Source organism: Dama dama, chromosome 17 (genome assembly GCF_033118175.1).
Source record: "Dama dama isolate Ldn47 chromosome 17, ASM3311817v1, whole genome shotgun sequence".
NCBI lineage: Eukaryota > Metazoa > Chordata > Mammalia > Artiodactyla > Cervidae > Dama > Dama dama.
Window position 1 is genome coordinate 62,460,914 of NC_083697.1, and position 20,478 is coordinate 62,481,391.

A 20,478-nucleotide genomic window follows, 5' to 3' on the forward strand; every position below is an offset into this window, starting at 1 on the left:
CACATTGCTCTGTATAATTTAAACAAGTTAATAACACCTCTTTGAGCAATGTTTTTTTTTTTTTTTTTTCCTACAATGATAATACTGTATGGCACCATTATGGCATTCAGAGATGCTAGCAAGGTTCTTTTTTTCCCTTACTAAAAGTAAAGCACAGATTTGGAGAATAAGAATTGTCAAGTGATAAAGTATTGAAGTAGACTCTAAAATCATCAAGAAAATCTTGGATTATATTCTAAATGTTTTATTTTAAAAGATAGGAAAAGGATGAAATTGCTAAGAGAGTAGATCTGAAAAGTTCTCATCACAGACATGAAAGAAGATGACTATGTGGGGATGGATGTTAACTAGACTTACTATGGTAATCATTTCCCAATATATAGATATGTCAAATCATTATGTTATACATCTAAAGCTAATGTTATATGTCATTTATAGCTTAATAAAAAATAAAAGTGACAAATGAAAGCAAAAAATGTCTAGTGCCTATCAAATAAATGACTGATTTTTAAAAACTTACCAGTACATCTAGTTACCTAAAGAATTTACTTTCATAAAATAATTCCTTTGTCATAGAGTTTTAACCCTACTCTGTTGGTAAGAAACATTCTCTTTTAGCCTAACTATAATGAGTTCAACCTACATATAGTCATTTTATTGTAGTGTCTCCTTAAAATAATATAGGAAATAATATATATTATTATAATCCTCAACCAAATAATCATTTTAGTGTGGCTCTATTTTTAAACTCTGAATAATCCAGAAGATAGGTGTGTGTGGTTTTATTTTACCTTTGAAAGCATTCCAGGCTTTTCTGTTTGATGCTGTTTTTAAAAATGTGGATGAAAATGCAGTTCGCCCTCAAACAGCATGGGGATTATTCTGTGTATAACGTATCACCTGCCCTCCATCTGAGGTTCCTCCATATCTATGGATTCAACTAACCATGGATTGTGTCATACTGTAGTATTTATTGTTGAAAAATATCTACATATAAGTGGACCTTCATGGTTCATATCCGTGTTGTTCTAGGGTCAACTGCATTAGGGCATTATTTTAAATATTTTGACACCTAAATTCTTAATATTCCCAATGATTAGTCTGCATTACAGGTATCTTGGTCTCCACTATTTGTTCTCAATTCTCATTATTGTTTTTTACTAAAATTCAGAAATATAAAATGAATCAGTATTTATCTTTAGCATTCTTTTAATTTACAAGTTTGAGGTACCAAAACACTTTTTAAAGCCTGTGGAGTTCATAAATCATTCACATTCTGTTTTTCACTCTTAAGTAGTATTTGGGGGAAATATTACTATTGTGGGGAGATAGTTTTAGTGCAAGTCATATCAGTTTAGTTCAGTCGCTCAGTCGTGTCTGACTCTTTGCGACCCCATGAATCGCAGCACACCAGGCCTCCCTGTCCATCACCAACTCCCGGAGTCTACTCAACCTCATGTCCATCGTGTTGGTGATGCCATCCAGCCATCTCATCCTCTGTCATCCCCTTCTCCTCCCACCTTCTGTTTTTCCCAGCATCAGGATCTTTTCCACTGAGTCAGTTCTTCACGTCAGGTGGCCAGAGTATTAAAGTTCAACTTCAGCATCAGTCCTTCCAATGAATATTCAGGACTGATTTCTTTAGAATTGACTGGTTGGATCTCCTTGCAGTCCAAGGGACTCTCAAGAGTCTTCTCCAACACCACAGTTCAAAAGCATCAATTCTTCGGCGCTCAGCTTTCTTTCTAGTCCAACTCTCACATCCATACATGACTACTGGAAAAACCACAGCTTTGACTAGATGGACCTTTGTTGGCAAAGTAATGTCTGTGCTTTTTAATATGCTGTCTAAGTTGGTCATAACTTTTATTCCAAAGAGCAAGCATCTTTTAATTTTATGGCTTCATGGCTATAGTTACCATCTGCAATGATTTTGGAGCCCAAAAAAATAGTCTGTCACTGTTTCCATTGTTTCCCCATCTATTTTCCATGAAGTGATAGGACCAGATGCCATGACCTTAGTTTTCTGAATGTTGAGTTTTAAGCCAACTTTTTCACTCTCCTCCTTTACTTTAATCAGGAGACTCTTTAGTTCTTTGCTTTCTGCCATGAGGGCCATGTCATCTGCATATCTGAAGTTATTGATATTTGTCCCAGCAGACTTGATTCCAGCTTGTGCTTCATCTAGCCCAGCATTTCTCATGATGTACTCTGCATATAAGTTAAATAAGCAGGGTGACAATATACAGCCTTGACATACTTCTTTCCCGATTCCACTGGTTCCACTAAGTGGAACCAGTGTGTTGTTCCATGTCTCGTTCTAACTGCTGCTTCTTGAACTGCATACAGATTTCTCAAGAGGCAGGTCAGGTGGTCTGATATTCCCATGTCTTTTAAGATTTTTCCACAGTTTGTTGTGATCCACACAGTCAAAGGCTTTGGTGTAGTCAATAAAGCAAAAGTAGACATTTTTCTGGAACTCTCTTGCTGCTTCTGTGATCCAGCGGATGTTGGCAGTTTGATCTCTGGTTCCTCTGCCTTATCTAAATCCATTTGGAAGTTCATGGTTCACGTACTATTGAAGCCTGGCTTGGAGAATTTTGAGCATCACTTTACTAGCGTGTGAGATGAGTGCAATTGTGTCGTAGTTTGAACATTCTTTGGCATTGGAATGAAAACTGACCTTTTCCAGTCCTGTGGCCACTGCTGAGTTTTCCAAATTTGCTGGCATACTGAGTGCAGCACTTTCACAGCATCATCTTTTAGGATTTGAAATAGCTCAGCTGGAATTCCATCACCTCCATTGGCTTTCTTCATAGTGATGCTTCCTAAGGCCCTCTTGACTTCACATTCCAGGGTGTCTGGCTCTAGGTGAGTGATCACACCATCGTGGTTATCTGGGTCATAAAGATCTTCTTTGAATAGTTCTTCTGTGTATTCTTGCCACCTCTTCTTGATATCTTCTGCTTCTGTTAGGTCCATACCATTTCTGTCCTTTATTGTGCTCATCTTTGCCTGAAATGTTCCCTTGATATCTCTAATTTTCTTGACGAGATCTCTAGTCTTTCCCATTCTGTTGTTTTCCTCTATTTCTTTGCATTGATCACTTAGGAAGGCTTTCTTATCTCTCCTTGCTATTCTTTGGAACTCTGCATTCAAATGAGTATATCTTTCCTTTTCTCCTTTGCCTTTAGCTTCTCTTCTTTTCTCAGCTGTTTGCAAGGCCTTGTCAAGTATGTGAGTGAAGATAAAAATTTACAAATTGAACATGTTTCTCATCTTTTCTAAATGTTTCCACTTTAGTAATTTGCCATTCTTTTTTGGCAGGGAACATACACGGTATTACCCTAAAATGCAGAGTGTATGAGAGTCTGTATTTTGTAGTCCTTTCTCAGTGCTTTGTGAATCATTTTCCAAGTGATGTCTGGTCTTCCATTCATCTGGTGCTTATATTGCTGGATTCATATTTTCTTCCATTACTGTCATCTCTCTACTTAAGTAAAATTAATCCCATTTATTCACAAATTGTAGATACTGTCAGCATGCTAAGAAATATATTTTATTGTAGTAACTGTTGAGTCTTCTAAGACTTTACTTTCTCCAATTTTAACATGTATTTTTATTTAGAAAGGACTAAAGCATTTGTGTATAACAAGTAATAGAGATTAATTTAGAGATTAATCTAAATGAGCCATTTGATGTATATTCATTAATGACTTGTACCAAGTATAACTATATTTTGTGTGCATAGGATAACATGGAATGATTAATATCAGAATTTACACTCTGCCTTGGATCCTGAGACTTACATCTTTTTTTCCAGCTTTAATAGTTGTTTTTATTAAAGTATAGTTGATTTGCAATATTGTTAATTTCTATTGTACATCAAAGTGATTCAGTTATACACATGTATAAATTCTTTTTAATATTCCTTTCCATTATGGTTTATCTTAAGATACTGAATGTAGTTTTCTGTGCTATCAGTTATATATAGTAATTTATATCTGCTAACCCCAACCTCCCACTCTTGTTTCCCCCTCAGCTCCCTCCCCCTTAAAAATCACCAATCTGTTCTCTATGTTGAGACTTCTGTGTCAGTTTGGCTTTTTTTGCCTTTCACATGCCATTGTCAATTGCCAGATGCCACAAGCTATTTTACAGTTACTTTTATTGGAGACTTCCTTCTCTTCCATTATCAAAATATGAACATAGTCTCAACATTATTAGCCATTAAGTAAATACAAAGTAAACTCACGTTTTGCACCCACTCAAGTGGCTGAAAAGAGAAGACAGTAATAATTGTTGGTGAGAATGTGGAGAAACAGGAACCCTTGTAGATAGCTGGTGGGAATATAAATAGTGCAGACACCTTTGAAAACAGTTTGGCAGTTTCTTAAACAGTTAACATAAATGTACCATATGACCTAACAATTCTACTCCTGAAAACATATCTACATAAAGATTTGCACGCAAATGTTCTTAGCAGCCTTATTCATAATAGCCAAAAACTTGAATGTGCCTATCAGTTGGTGAATGGTTAGATCAAATACGATGTATCTATACAATGAAGTAGCAGTCAACAGTAAAAAGAAATGGATACTGATACGTGTTACACACCAGTGAACCTCAAAAACATGATAAATGAAAAAACCAAGATGCAGGAGACCATGTATTGTATGATCCAATTTATACAAAGCATCTAAAGTCAAATCTATGGAGACAGATTAGAGCTTGGAACAGGAGATAGGAACCGAGATTAACAGTAAACAGACATTCAGGATCTAATCAGGGTGATGAGAATGTTCCAAAACTGTTTTTATAGTAATGGTTGCACAACTTGGTAAATTTACTAAAAATCATTGAACTGTATACTTGAAATGGTGAATTATACAGTATATAAAATATACCTTACATTGTCAAATACAATCCTGCAGTGTATCAGAAGAGTAATACACTATGACCAGGAAGATTTTTTTCCAAGAATATAAGAATGGTTGAGTGTTAGGAAATCTGTCAAGGTAATTACATCAATAATTTAAAGGAGAAAAAGCCATATAATCATATCACTAGCTGTATAAAAGATATTTGGAAAAAATTAACCATTCTTAATTTTAAAACTCTAAAATAGGGAGAGAAGAAAACAACATATCTATAATAAAGATAAGTTATTTAAACATAGTAAAAAATGAAATGCTATAGTAGCTATTTTCCTAAGTAGTGAAACACTGAAACCATATCAATTTAAACTATAAGATGGATACTCTTTATCACTCTAATTATTTAACATTGCTTGGAGGGTTTTAGCAATTGCAATAATGAAATGAAAATGATATAATTGGTGTATACATTACAAAAAAGTGTAACTATCCCTGTTTGGCAGTTATTATGATTGTATGACTAACGGGTAGAGTTTGATAAGGAAATGTGGTGAAGTAGTAGGTTAAAATACAGTATGCAATAATCAATAGGATTTTTGTTCTCCAGCAGAAATGCAAAGTGGAAATTCAATAATTTATTTCTAGTAGCAATAAAAATAATAAAACTTGTAGGAATATATTTAATAAAAGGTATGATTCCTACATGAAGAAAACTAAACAATGGGATGGCTTCTTGAGCTGAAAGATGTATTATAAAAATATAAATTCTCCCAAAATTAATAAATTTAATGCAGTTCCTATTAGAATTCAAACAGGATCAAGATGGTGAGGGGGAATTAGACAAATCTGTCTTGAATTTATATGGAAAGTAAAGACTCAAAAATAGCCCAGAAAATTATTAAAATGAATAGTGAAGGTAGATTTATGTCAGATAAGCAAAAAATGTCATAAGACACTGTAATAGGGATTTCCTTGGCAGTCTAGTGATTAAGACTTTGCTAAGTGGTTAAGACTTTGTTAAGATTTTGCTGTTTCCATCCTTGGTCTGGGAAGTAAGATCCTACATGCCCCATGGCCAAAAAAACCAAATCATAAAACAAGCAATATTGTAACAAATTCAATGAAGACTTTTAAAAAAAGATACTTTAGTATTAGGAAAGGAATAGACAAATATATCAGTGGAACAGAATAGAGAATCAAAAAACAGATCTCATATATCTTGAGACTACTATGACCAAGGGTCAATTCAGTTGGGAAATGGAGGGAATTATTTTGGTCTAGAACTAGCTATTCGTCTGGAAGAAAAAGTATTTTTCAGCTCATACTCTGTTTAAAAATTAACTTCATATGAATTAGTATCCTAAATGAAAGAAATAAGGCAATAAAGAGGTAAGTAAGGGGATGGAGAACCAAGCACAAAAGAAGAGAAAGTCATTTTTTTTTTTAATTCATCTTTTAAAGGTAGGCTGTAACCATACTTATGCATTTATGTAAGATTACATAGGTAAAAAATGTAGAATTCAATGAAGTACAAGGAATTTTATTTCTTTTAAAATAATCAACCATTCGGCATTTTTTGCCCCTTGGAAAAATTGTAAAGTTTGTTTTTGCTGTTGTTGCTGGTTGAACATTCCTTAGAGAGGCCAGATAAATGTGGTCTAGTCAACTCCCACTTACAATTATTCTTCAGTTAAAACTATTTCTAACTTAGTAAAATGATTTATTTTAGAAAATCTGGAAAATATAGAAACATACCAGAAAAGTTATTTTTAAAAGCACCAGTTTCCCCACTACCCAGAGATAAGCACTATTAAGATTTTAAAGCATACCACTTTTCCTTAGTTCTTTTTTTCAGTAAAATGTAAATTTTGCAACTGTTGAATATTTTAGTTAAAAATAGATGTCCAGACTTGGATTTTTTTTAATGAGATAATTTCCATTTGTGAATGTTTGTGTTTATTCTTTTAGCCTCATTATTTTCTTGATCAGTCAATATACTTACTCACTATTTTTTTTCTAGTTCCTAGCAGACATGGAAAATAATGCACTTTTTCGAGATGATATAGAATGTCAGAAACTAATTATGGAAGCAATGAAGTATCACTTACTACCAGAGAGACGGCCCATGTTACAGAGTCCTCGGACAAAACCTAGGAAGTCAACTGTTGGTACATTATTTGCAGTTGGTGGAATGGATTCAACAAAAGGTATTAAATAATCTTTTATTTGAAGAAACATACAAAATGAATTTTTGTTTTTCTTTGAAGTATAGCTGATTCACAGTGTTGTTAGTGTGAGGTGTCCAGCAGAGTGATTCAGCTATGCATAGCCATGTAGCCACTCTTTTTAAGATTCTTTTCCCATATGGGTCATTACAGAATATTGAATTCCCTTTGCTATACAGTAGGTCCTTGTTAGTTATATATTTTATATATAGTAATGTGTATATGTCAATTCCAGTTTCCCAATTTATCCCTCGCCTCTTTTCCTTGTTAACCATAAGATTGTTTTCTACATCTGTAACTCTGACTCTCTTTTGTAAAGAAGTTCATTTGTACTTATTTTTTAGATTCCACATATAAGCTATATCATATGATATTTGTCCTTCTCTGACTTACTTCACTCAGTGTGAAAATCTCTGGGTCCATCCTTGTTGGTGCAAATGGCATTATTTTCTTCTTTTTAATGGCTGAGTAGTATTCCATTATATATGTATATCTTATTATATATAATATATATATATATGTATACGACGTCTTTTTTATCCATTCATCTGTCCATGGACATTTAGGTTGCTTTCTTGCCTTGGCTATTGTAAATAGTGCTGCAGTGAACATCGGGGTACGTGTATCTTTTTGAAAGAAAACAGAAAAGATGAATTAGTAACAACTAAGGCTTATGAACTCCTTGGAGAAATAGCTGATTCTAGCACTGAGGTAGGAAAAGTACAAGATAAGCCTAGAACAACTTGTAGTGCCGGTCAAGAGATACAGCAGACAGTTTGTAAGGGCTACCACTGTCCCAACCTGGGATAATTTCAACATCAAAATAAATAATGGTAGCAAAAGATGTAAATAAGTATTCATGGATTCATACTGATACAAACAGAAGGAGAAGGAATGCTCTTTCTTACAGTAGAATACCAACTAATTAAAATATAGAAGCAAAGATGGGATTAGAAAAATCACCATTTGGCAATCATCATATTAATAAGTAATTCAGTCAATCATCAGTTCTCTAAGACTCATAGGTGAAAGTTTTTGAGAGCAGGATCTTTAGTCTCAAAGTATCTCCCAGTCACTTGCTTATTAGTCAAGCATAAGTTATGTCTTATGGTAGAGAAACTTGACACACAACACCTAAACCAAATAATCGATACTTGCAATTTTGGCAATCAGTGATCATATTGCCAGTAAAGAGACTAAGCAGCAGCCTGTGCTTATGTGATGTACTGAGAACTCACCTGGACATCTGTGGTATTCCTGCCAAAAGTATGTAATATGGACTTAATCATAAGAAAAAGACAAATTCAAATTGAGAGACATGCTACAAAATAACTTATCTGAAGTATTCCAAAATGTCAACATCATGAAATACAAAAAGATTTAGGAATTTGTCTCAGATTACAGAGATATGACAGCTTTTACAATACATCATCTTGGATTTTTTTTTGCTATGAAGGACATTAAAATGAAAGTTGCTCAGTCATGTCTGACTCTTTGCAACCCCATGGATAGTCCATGGAATTCTCCAGACCAGAATACTAGAGTGGGTAGCTGTTCCCTTGCTCCAGGGGATCTTCCCAACCCAGGGGTCGAACTCAGGTCTCCTACATTGCAGGCAGATTCTTTACCAGCTGAGCCACAAGGGAAGCCCAAGAATCCTGGATGGATAGCCTATCCCTTCTCCAGTGAGTCTTCCCAAGCCAGGAATCAAACCGGAGTCTCCTGCATTGCAGAGTGTTTACCAGCTGAGCTGCCAAGGAAACCATAATTGGGACAAATGATGAAATCCAAACAAGGTCTGTAGATTAGATAGCAGCATTGTATAAATGTTAATTTCCAGATTTTGATGATTGTATTGTGGTTTTGTAAGAGGATTTGTGGTTTAGAAGAAGCAACACTGAGATATTTAGGGATACAGGGGCATCGTGATTCCCAGTGGCTCAGTGGTAAAGAATCCACTTGCAATACAGGAGATGTGGGTTTGATCCCTGGGTCGGGAAGATTTCCCGGAGGAGGATGTGACAACCCACTCCAGTATTCTTGCTTAGGAAACCCCATGGACAGAGAGACCTGGCGTGCCACAGTCTGGGGTCACAAAGAGTCAGACACGACTGAACGACTAAGCATGCATGGTCATCATTTTTGCAACTTACTCTGATGAAACAGTTCAGAAAAACATTCATGTATACACATGTACATACATAGATAACAAGTGTAAAATATAAATATGCAGGAAATCTAGGTCAAGAGTATCTGGAAATCTTTGTACCCTTCTTGCAGCATTTGTTATTCATAGTAACGTTAATAACAACAAACACCATGCCCAATGCCTACTCAATGCCAAGTATTGTGCTAGAAACTTTCTGTTTATGTGTATGTATTTTTTCTCAGCATACATTGATCTCCTCTTCCTCTGAATTCCTAGTACTAATAATTTGCAGGCTCCTGACAATACCTCTGACTTCTGGCTACCTCTGTGGTCTCAGTTCTCTTGTATTACTTGTATGACTAAAACACTTGATGCAGTGATCATATCTAAAGGTTTCTCCTCTATGTGATATTTCTAAGAAATGTCAAAACATGAGCTCTAATTGAAAATCTTGCATTGTTATTTAACTTTTAGTTGTAAAATATAAATAAATATAAATATAGCTATTATTGCACATAGCATATAGTGCTATGTATATGTAGATGCTTAAGTTTTAAATATAGACTTGATGACTCAGTGTTATAGAAATACATAAAGATAACTGATTGGAGTTATAATGTAAGTATTTGAACATTTTTGGAGACCTCCACTGTCCAGATAACTGATCTGCAAATACTTATTAAATAACCTGCTATATGTCCGGAACTGGTGCTTAGCTTTGTAGTCATTACCAGCACTTAACTCTTCTCCTCAGTCTTTCCTTCTCTTTTTCAAGGCTTTAACTGCTATCTCTGTATTAATTATACTCTCATATTTTGATTTTTTATCATTTATTTTATTGAAGTATAATTGATTTACAGTATTGTGTTAATTTCTGCTCTGTAGCAAAGTGATTCAGTTCTGTATACATCCTTTTTTATTTTCTATTCCATGATGGTTTATCATAGGATATTGAATATAGTTCCCTGTGCTATACAGTAGGACCTTGTTGTTTTAACATCTTCTATAAAAAGGTTTGCATTTGCTGATCCCAAACTCCCAGTTCATCCCTCCCCCAGCTCCCCTCCTCCTTGGCAACCACATGTATTCTCTATGCCTGTGAGTCTGTTTCTGTTTGGTAGATAAGTTCATTTGTGTCATATTTCAGATTCCGCAAAATAAGTCTTGCACTTTGACTTTATTCTCATATTTCCAACTTGTATAAAATACCTATTTGATGTTCGGTTTTCACCTTAAACGTCATGTATTCAAATCTTCTCTGACCATGTCTCTCAGACTTGAGAACTTGTGATCATAGTTCAGTGCTCCTCAGAGGACATCAGCTCTGGCTCATTTAAGCAAATAAGGAATTTACTGGGCGGCTATTGAGAAATGGATAGGACTACATTCACTGTCCCTGCTTCTTTATAAATCCTGCTTTAGGTTTTAAATTCCAGGTTCAGACATCCATTTGACTAGCTTTAGGTCAGTCATAGGCCCTAAAATTCCAAAGACAGTGACTGTCTTAAGTCCAGAAAAGAGGGGTTGTATGTATACACGTGACTGACTCACTTTGCCTTACAGTAGAAACTATCAAATCATTGTAAAGTAACTATACTCCAATAAAGATTCTTTTAAAAAAGAAAGATCTGCCTTTTCAGTTTTCTGGGAGATGGGTTCCTGGTTCCCATCAAGGCTCACACATACATAGGAAGAGTCCCCAAACTTGGGAAAGGAGCTTGAATTCTAAGTAGCCAAGTAAACAATACTTATCTCCTCTCTCCTTCTCTCTCTCAAACTTACATTCCTGATAGTCACCAAGTGACTTCTTTCCAATGACTCCTAATTCTTCCAAATCTCCGCTGCTGTCTTGATAACTCCAGTTAGCCTTCTCTCAACTCACAAATTTTGATTATGTTAATTTTGTGGGAGTAGCATTCATTATATTGTTAATAAATGTCAGGCATTATGCTAAGGACTTGACCTACATTGTTTCATTTCATCTTCCTAGCAACTTGCAGAGCTGTATGTTATTACTGCCCTCTTTTACAGAAGAGGATACTGAGACAGTGAAGTTAAATAACTTTCCTAGGCTCACACAGCTAATTAGTGATGGAATCAAGATGCAGATAGGCGTTTTGACTTTGGACACTATACTCTGCTTAATTCCCATGTTAACTCTTCTGTTAACATGCCACTCTGTGCTCAAAAGCTTCAGCAATCTTTATTTCTTTACTGCACAAGGTATGAATTCCTCTCTCTAGGTTTCAAGGCTTTCTGTAATCAGGCCTTTGCAGTTTGACCAAATATATTTCTAAGCCTCTCTTAATAATCAAACACTCTGAGGTTCTGTCCTACTCAAGCTATCTTCCCAGGCCTTATCTTATTCCCAGTGTCTTTATAATGAAGAGCAATTTGCATTAGTTACATAGGAGTCTGATTATTGAGTTCTTGGTCCCTTCAGATATCTGTTTAGTATAGACCCACACCGCCCCCGCCCCCCCCCCCCCCCGCCCCAAAATGAGCTAGTGATGGTTCTAAATAGCCACTAAAATGATATCAGGATATATTTGTGCCTACTTTTTTTTTAAGGTCAATCCTTCAGTATAAATTAGGGAAGTTCCAAGCTTTTACATAGGATTTTTACAATTACTAAGATTTTGTTATTTGGAGGTAACATTTTTTTAAGATACATGTTTCAGATTTTAAAATCTTACAACTTTAAGAATTACATTTGATATTAACAAAAGAGTTTTTAGTTACTAGTTCATATGACTCTGATAATGCTTAGTAAACTGTTTCTAAAAGGAATAACTTCAAATTAGAAATCTTCTTTAAATTCATTAATGAGGAGAGATAATTAGCAGGGCCTTTTTATTTGAGGAAGAAAGAAGTTTTTAAGGTCAAGTTTAGAGTGATGATTCCGTATACTATTACATAAAACATTTGTATCAGTAAAGTCTCATTTTGGCTAAAAATCACAAAGATTATTCAAATTCAAAAATATTTTTCAACAGCGCTATATACAACAGAGTCTATCACATGACATTTGAGAATGCAACGATGGAAAAAGACTCAGTATTTATCTCAAATAACTTAAAACTTTTATAAGGCAAATAAAAATAGTAAAACTAGTTTAAGAAAAATATATGCATACACATAGCCTTGGTGTCTCAGCAGTAAAGAGTCTGCCTGCCTGCAATGTAAGAGACTCGGTAGGAGCTAGGGCTTCAGTTCCTGGGTCTGGAAGATTCCCCTGGAGAAGGAAATGACAACCCACTGCCGTATTCTTACCTGGAAAATCCCAGTGGACAGAGGAGCTTGGCGGGCTGCAGTCCCTGGGGTTGCAAGAGAACCGAACACAACTTATCAACTAAACAACAACAAAAATATGCATACACACACGTATTAAAGACTTTCAAGGTTTCTTGCCATATGTATAACAGCAAAACTATTTCTGAATTTTAGGAGACATCAGTAGCATCAGTGCTCTGATGACCTAGTTGTGACAAATATTTCAGAATAAATGCTTGTCTTGATTGTAGTGCTATAAGAATAGCACTGATTGCATGTTGTATTAGAGGCTTAGAAGAGAGAAGTAAAGTAGACACTAACTGAACTCTTCATAACAGAGAGTTTTCCTGTATTTTGCATCAATCACTAAGGAAGGCTTTCTTATCTCTCCTGGCTATTCTTTGGAACTCTGCATTCAAATGGGTATATCTTTCCTTTTCTCCTTTGCTTTTTTCTTCCCTTCTTTTCACAGCTATTTGTAAGGCCTCCTCAGACAGCCATTTTGCTTTTTTGCATTTCTTTTCCATGGAGATGGTCTTGATCCCTGTCTCCTGTACAATGTCACGAACCTCTGTCCATAGCTCATCAGGCACTCTGTCTATCAGATCTAGTCCCTTAAATCTATTTCTCACTTCCACTGTATAGTCATAAGGGAATTTGATTTAGGTCATACCTGAACGGTCTAGTGGTTTTCTCCACTTTCTTCCATTTCAGTCTGAATTTGACAATAAGGAGTTCATGATCTGAGCCACAGTCAGCTCCCGATCTTGTTTTTGCTGACTGTATAGAGCTTCTCCATGTTTGGCTGCAAAGCATATAATCAGTCTGATTTCAGTGTCGACCATCTGGTGATGTCCATGTGTAGAGTCTTCTCTTGTGTGGTTGGAAGATGGTGTTTGCTATGACCAGTGCGTTCTCTTGGCAGAACTCTGTTAGCCTTTGCTAATGAAGCCCTGCTTCATTCTGTACTCCAAAGCCAAATTTGCCTGTTACTCCAGGTGTTTCTTGACTTCCTACTTTTGCATTCCAGTACCCTATAATGAAAAGGACATCTTTTTTGGGTGTTAGTTCTAGAATGTCTTGTAGGTCTTCATAGAACTGTTCAGCTTCTTCAGTGTTACTGGTCAGGGCATAGACTTGGATTACTGTGATATTGAACGGTTTGCCTTGGAAACAAACAGAGATCATTCTGTCATTTTTGAGATTGTATCCAAGTACTGCATTTTGGATTCTTTGGTTGACTATGATGGCTACTCCATTTCTTTTAAGGGATTCCTGCCCACAGTAGTAGATATAATAGTCATCTGAGTTAAATTCACCTATTCCAGTCCATCTTAGTTCGCTGATTCCTAAAATGTCGACATTCACTCTTGTCATCTCCTGTTTGACCACTTCCAATTTGCCTTGATTCATGGACCTAACATTCCAGGTTCCTATGCAATATTGCTCTTTACAGCATCAAACCTTGCTTCTATCACCAGTCACATCCACAACTGGGTGTTGTTTTTGCTTTGGCTCCATCCCTTCATTCTTTCTGGAGTTATTTCTCCACTGATCTCCAGTAGCATATTGGGCACCTACCGACCTGGGGATTTCATCTTTCAGTGTCCTCTCTTTTTTCCTTTTCATATTGTTCATGGGGTTCCCAAGGCAAGAATACTGAAGCGGTTTGCCATTCCCTTCTCCAGTGGACCACATTCTGTCAGACCTCTCCACCATGACCCGTCCATCTTTGGTGGCCCCACACGGGATGGCTTAGTTTAATTGAGTTAGACAAGGCTGTGGTCCATGTGATCAGATTGGCCTGTTGTCTGTGATTGTGGTTTCAGTCTGTCTGCCCTCTGATCCTCTCTCTTTGCCTACCGTCTTACTTGGGTTTCTCTTACCTTAGATGTGGGGTATCTCTTCACGGCTGCTCCAGCAAAGCACAGCCGCCACTCCTTACCTTGGACGTGGGGTAGCTCCTCTCAGCCACTGCCGAGAATGGGAAAGACTGGAGATGTCTTCAAGAAAATTAGAGATACCAAGGGAACATTTCGTGCAAAGATGGTCTCAATAAAGGGCAGAAATGATAGGGACTTAACAGAAGCAGAAGATATTAAGAAGAGGTGGCAAGAATACACAGAAGAACTATACAAAAAAGATCTTCACAACCCAGATAATCACGATGGTGTGATCACTCTCCTAGAGCCAGACATCCTGGAATGCGAAATCAAGTGGGCCTTAGGAAGCATCACTACGAACAAAGCTAGTGGAGGTGATGGAATTCCAGTTGAGCTATTTCAAATCCTGAAAGATGATGCTATGAAAGTGCTGTACTCAATATGCCAGCAAATTTGGAAAACTCAGCAGTGGCCACAGGACTGGAAAAGGTCAGTTTTCATTCCAATCCCAAAGAAAGGCAATGCCAAAGAATGCTCAAACTATCGCACAATTGCACTCATCTCACATGCTAGCAAGGTAATGCTCAAAATTCTCCAAGCCAGGCTTCAACAGTATGTGAACTGTGAACTTCCACATGTTCAAACTGGATTTAGAAAAGGCAGAGGAACCAGAGATCAAATTGCCAACATCCACTGGATCATTGAAAAAGCAAGAGAGTTCCAGAAAAACACCTATTTCTGCTTTATTGACTATGCCAAAGCCTTTGACTGTGTGGATCACGATAAACTGTGGAAAATTCAGAAAGAGATGGGAATACCTGACCACCTGAGCTGCCTCTTGAGAAACCTGTAGGCAGGTCAGGAAGCAACAGTTAGAACTGGACATGGAACAACAGACTGGTTCCAATAGGAAAAGGAGTACGTCAAGGCTGTATATTGTCACCCTGCTTATTGAACTTATATGCAGAGTACATCATGAGAAATGCTGGGCTGGAGGAAGCACAAGCTGGAATCAAGATTGCCAGGAGAAATATCAATAACCTCAGATATGCAGTTGACACCACCCTTATGGCAGAAAACAAAGAACTAAAGAGCCTCTTGATGAAAGTGAAAGAGGAGAGTGAAAAAGTTGGCTTAAAGCTCAACATTCAGAAAACTAAGATCATGGCATCCGGCCCCATCACTTCATGGCAAATAGAAGGGGAAACAGTGGCTGATTTTATTTTTTTGAGCTCCAAAATCACTGTAGATGGTGATAGCAGCCATGAAATTAAAAGATGCTTACTCCTTGGAAGGAAAGTTATGACCAACCTAGATAGCATGTTAAAAAGCAGAGACATTACTTTGTCAACAAAGGTCCATCTAGTCAAAGCTATGGTTTTTCCAGTTTTCATGTATGGATGTGAGAGTTGGACTATAAAGAAAGCTGAGCACCAAAGAATTGATGCTTTTGAACTGTGGTGTTAGAGAAAACTCCTGAGAGTCCCTTGGACTGCAAGGAGATCCAACCAGTCCATCCTAAAGGGGATCAGTCCTAGGTGTTCACTGGAAGAACTGATGTTGAAGCTGAAACTCCAGTACTTTGGCCTCTGATGCAAAGAGCTGACTCATTTGAAAAGACCCTGATGCTGGGAAAGATTGAGGGCAGGAGGAGAAGGGGACGACAGAGGATGAGATGGTTGGATGGCATCACCGATTCAATGGACATGGGTTTGGGTGGACTCTGGAGTTGGTGATGGACAGGGAGGCCTCGCGTGCTGTGGTTCGTGGGGTCTCAAAGAGTCAGACACGACTGAGCAACTGAACTGAACTGAACTAACTGAGGGTTGGCTCTTTGTTTAAAGGAGTAGGTCTTTTTTTTTTTTTTTCCCTTAACTCCACTGTTCTTCCCTCATAAAGAAAACAGAAGAGTTCTTTGAATATTCTAATTCTTAATGACATGTAGATAGCATCATTCCCTAAACTCTCCCCTCTTAGGGTTCTCAAAGCATTGCATCCACTCTTAAGCTCTTGTCCTTCCTGGTTTTGGTGAAGTGGGTATCCCCTCCTCCTGTGAAAGCCAGCCTCTCACCTGGGCCCTGACACTGCCCTTTCTTGCCTTCTCAGGAACTCGCACTGTTAAATAGGAGCCCTTCGTCTCCTGTATTTTCAGCTTCCTTCCCCACAGCTAGATCCTCCCCATTAAGGCTTATCCACTTTTAAAAACAAAACAAAACTTCCCTCAACCCACCAAATAATTCTTATCTCTCTCCACCTTTTTGTAGCCAGACTTCTTAGAGGAATGATTGATGCCCATCGTCTCCATTTCCTCACCTCTCAGTCTGGTCTCAACTGCTCAAACAAAGGACTGTCCCTAAAGTCATGAATGACCTCCATGTAGCTAAATTCAGTCATACGTTTTAGTCCTCATCTTAGTTGATCCTCTCGGCAGCTGTGACCTTTTTTACTTTGGTTTCTATCGTGCTAAACTACCCTGCTTTCTTCCCTCTGGCTGTTGCTTCTCAGCCCTGTGACAGACAGTCCTTTCTCCCTTGACCTTCTAGTACCAGAGTCTGGTGCATGCACTGGAGAGTAGGCGATGAGGGCAGGGCTACAAGCAAGGTTGCGATCATGCAGGTGCTTATTGGAACATGTTAGAAGTATTATTGTCAGTGCTAATCCTATACTTTTATATGTCTAAGTTCATAAAATACTCAACGATGGTGAGCTTTTTATTTGCATAACTTCTTTCTGTTACTATTAAGGAGCAACAAGCATCGAAAAGTATGACCTTCGTACAAATATGTGGACTCCTGTAGCAAATATGAACGGGCGGAGGCTGCAGTTCGGCGTCGCAGTGTTAGATGAGAAACTGTACGTGGTTGGAGGAAGAGATGGACTGAAGACTTTGAATACTGTAGAATGCTACAACCCTAAAACAAAAACTTGGAGTGTGATGCCTCCTATGTCTACACATAGGCATGGCCTTGGTGAGATAACTGCAGATTTGTTCATACTTTCATGTATAGGCCTGTATGGCATTTTCACTGTCTTCACCTGGCAGAAGATCAGTGTCGCAGCTGCTGAGCCAGCAGCAGTCGCCAGCATCCCCTCATGCTCCCTGTTATCTGAGAAGCAGAAGCAGAGAAAACAAGCATGTGTATGTGTAGCCAGCACAAGTGAAAACATGAATATTTAAGAACTATGGTGTCGCACGATGGACTGACAAGCCACCATTGGACATGTGTGTTCTATGTTGACACTTAGTGTTATCTAATTGAAATGCTTATTTAAAAATCTTTAGCATTATTTTTTTTCATGTATAGTCCTTGGTTTTTAAGCAGAAATGAATAAGATGCAGAAAATTTTTGAGGTAGCACAGAGAATGTCGTGATAGAGACTTTTCATTCTGTAATTTAGTAATTCACTGAGCAAATATTGACTAGCATGTGCTGTGTGCCATGCTGTCTGTTCTGTAGGTATATAAAGATGAGGAAGACACTGTCTTTATCTTCAGAAACTGATGACTCATTCTGAAATGGACGGAAGAGAATTTAGGGATCTTGTATCAGATGACTTCTCTTTTCTCATAGAAAAAAAATGGAAAGAATTGTTTGCTGAGAGTGAAGAGGTGGACATATTATAAAATTAGATGGGGCTTGAAATGTATGTGTATCATCCAGATTTTGCTATATAACAAACCACTCCAAAACTTAGAAGCTTAAACCAAGAATCATTTCTTTAGCTCATGAATCTGCATCAGCTGGGCAGTTCTTCTGCTCTGGGCTGACTTAGAAGATTTCCGCTGGGCTTTCTCATGTCTCTGGAGTAGGCAGGCAGGCTAGTTGGCGGTTGATCTAGAGTGGCCTCACTCACGTGTATAGTGGTACACAGGCTGTCAGCCGAGGCAGCAGAGGCAATTGGGCCACATGCCTCTAGTCATTGAGGCTAGCCCAGTATTCTTCTCATGGTGGCAGTCACAGGGTTTCAAAAGCAGCAAGAGAAAGTAAGTCCCAATGCACAAGCATTTTTCAAGCCGCTTCTTGCCTCATGTTTGCTAATATCCCGTTGGCTAATTTAAGTCACATGGGCAAGCCCTGATTCAAAAGGTAGAAAAATAGACTCCACTTCTTGATGGGAAGACCTACAGAATCACATTGTGAATAGACATATCTTCTGGGAAAGGGAGAATTTGTTACCATATTGTCAATTTATCACAGTTTGGAAAAGGCTTAAAGTAGTTGCAATAAAGAATTTGATAGGTTATCATAAAAGATGAATGAGTTATAGTGAAGAGATAGTTGAGTTTAGATAGCATGGCTTTATACTATACCCAGTTTATTAATACTGAGCACCAGAGTAGAGATTGCCCAAAATGCCAATGGAAATTATCTAGGCATGAAGCTTGGTATGGTAATGGGAACAGCAAAAGATCAAAGGGACAAGGGATTCTACCAGTTGCAATTAGCTTTCAGTGAAAGATGATCTTAAGTTTCAAGTTAAGGAAATAAAACCAGAGAGTTGGGGCTAAGGTATTGAGAGAGCAGCTTAAAATTAACTACATGAATTTCAGCAAACAAAACTAAAACAGTAATCTTGAGTCCATAAAATCAACTGTTACATGGGCACAAAATGGGAAGATGTATCTTAAAAGCAGCATGAACAAGGCTTATAAATTTGTGTTGAGCATAAAATCCAGGGTCAAAAGTGTGATTCAGCTGCAAACGTTCCCCTATTACGGGGAAAAGAAAGTCAATTCTAACTTAATGTAATTTCTTATAGTACATAGAATGAGAATGACCATTATCTAGCTCTGTCTTGTAGAGATGAGATTGTGTATGGGATACTGTCATTAGTTCTAGGTACCATACGAAAGAGTTTATTGAACTGTAGCAAGTTCAAAGGAGAATGATCATATAATTCAAAGTGTCTTCTTTAAGCCTTTATTTCCATTTCTGTGTTGTTCAGCACAGCTTTGTTCTTACTAATTTACCTTATAATAAATGTTTTAAACATTTAAAAAATGTTTGAGCTTACAGAAGAAATCTTTACTTAAGTAAATTTTAAATTACTTAATTACACTCACACACACATGTAAAAATATAAAATTGTCTTATGTTTTATGTATATTTGGAGATAGATAGGTAATCTCCTATAGCTATTACTGGTAGGACACAAATGAGTGGAATGGTATGTTGATTTGGTTCCTGCATGGACGGTGACTGTTTACATCATCTGGCTGTGATTTCACAGAAATAGATGTCTTTGTATCACAATATTTGTATTTTGGCCTTCAAGTGATACGTATTTATATCTCACCTGACTATGGTCATGTCATGCTGCTGCTGCTGGTGCTAAGTCGCTTCCCAAAACCCTCCACTGGTTTTCCATCTCATTTAGAATAGAATCCAAAGCCCTTGCAGTTGCCCCGACCGCTGCATGATCTGAGGCCACCCTCCGGCTCACCCACTACTCTCTCCCCCTTGCTCACCACTTGGCCTCCCAGCTGTTTATCCCACAGACATGCTAAGATGCCTCAGGGCCTTTGTATATTCTCGTCCTCTTATCTCACCTTCTCTTCCCCTGGATACCTTCAAGCCTGGTTTCCTAACTTCATTCACATTTCTGTTCAAACATCACTCTATCCGAGAGGTCTCCCTGATCCTCTCTACCCTTTTCCTTTATTCCCAAGTAAAATATCAGGTCCATCAGGGCAGAGCCCTTATCTGTTATGCTCTATTAAGTACCTGGCACGTGGTAGAAGCTTAGTAGCTATTTGTTGAATAAATGAACATATGAATCTGACTTGGTTCTCTTGTGATGAATCAGACCAAATATATTGTGGTATCAAATCTAACTAGAGCAAAATCTCATGAATTTGAATTAAAGGAAGAAAAGAATAAAATTGCTGTTTTTAAATATATTGCAAATCCAAATTGTTGAAAAATGTTCTAAATATGGCAAAATTGTGCATATTGTATGCTTTTTAAATAACTTTCCCCTGTTGGACCTCAAAATGCTGCCTCTAAAACTTTTAAGACCAGGGTTACAGTGCTATTTTTCCCCCTTACCCACTCACCTATCTGTCAAGA

At 37.4% G+C, this 20,478-nt stretch overlaps 1 protein-coding gene across 4 annotated transcripts in view; it reads left to right on the forward strand.

The window, feature by feature from the left end:
* The window catches only part of KLHL5 (kelch like family member 5), an 83,370-nt gene that overhangs the window by 50,819 nt on the left and 12,073 nt on the right, over positions 1–20,478 (forward strand). For all 4 annotated transcript variants that reach the window (XM_061164573.1, XM_061164572.1, XM_061164575.1 and 1 more), the window contains 2 exons: positions 6,898–7,084; positions 17,152–17,376. In XM_061164573.1, coding sequence (XP_061020556.1) covers positions 6,898–7,084; positions 17,152–17,376 — 412 coding nt within the window. The remainder of the gene's footprint in view (positions 1–6,897; positions 7,085–17,151; positions 17,377–20,478) is intronic.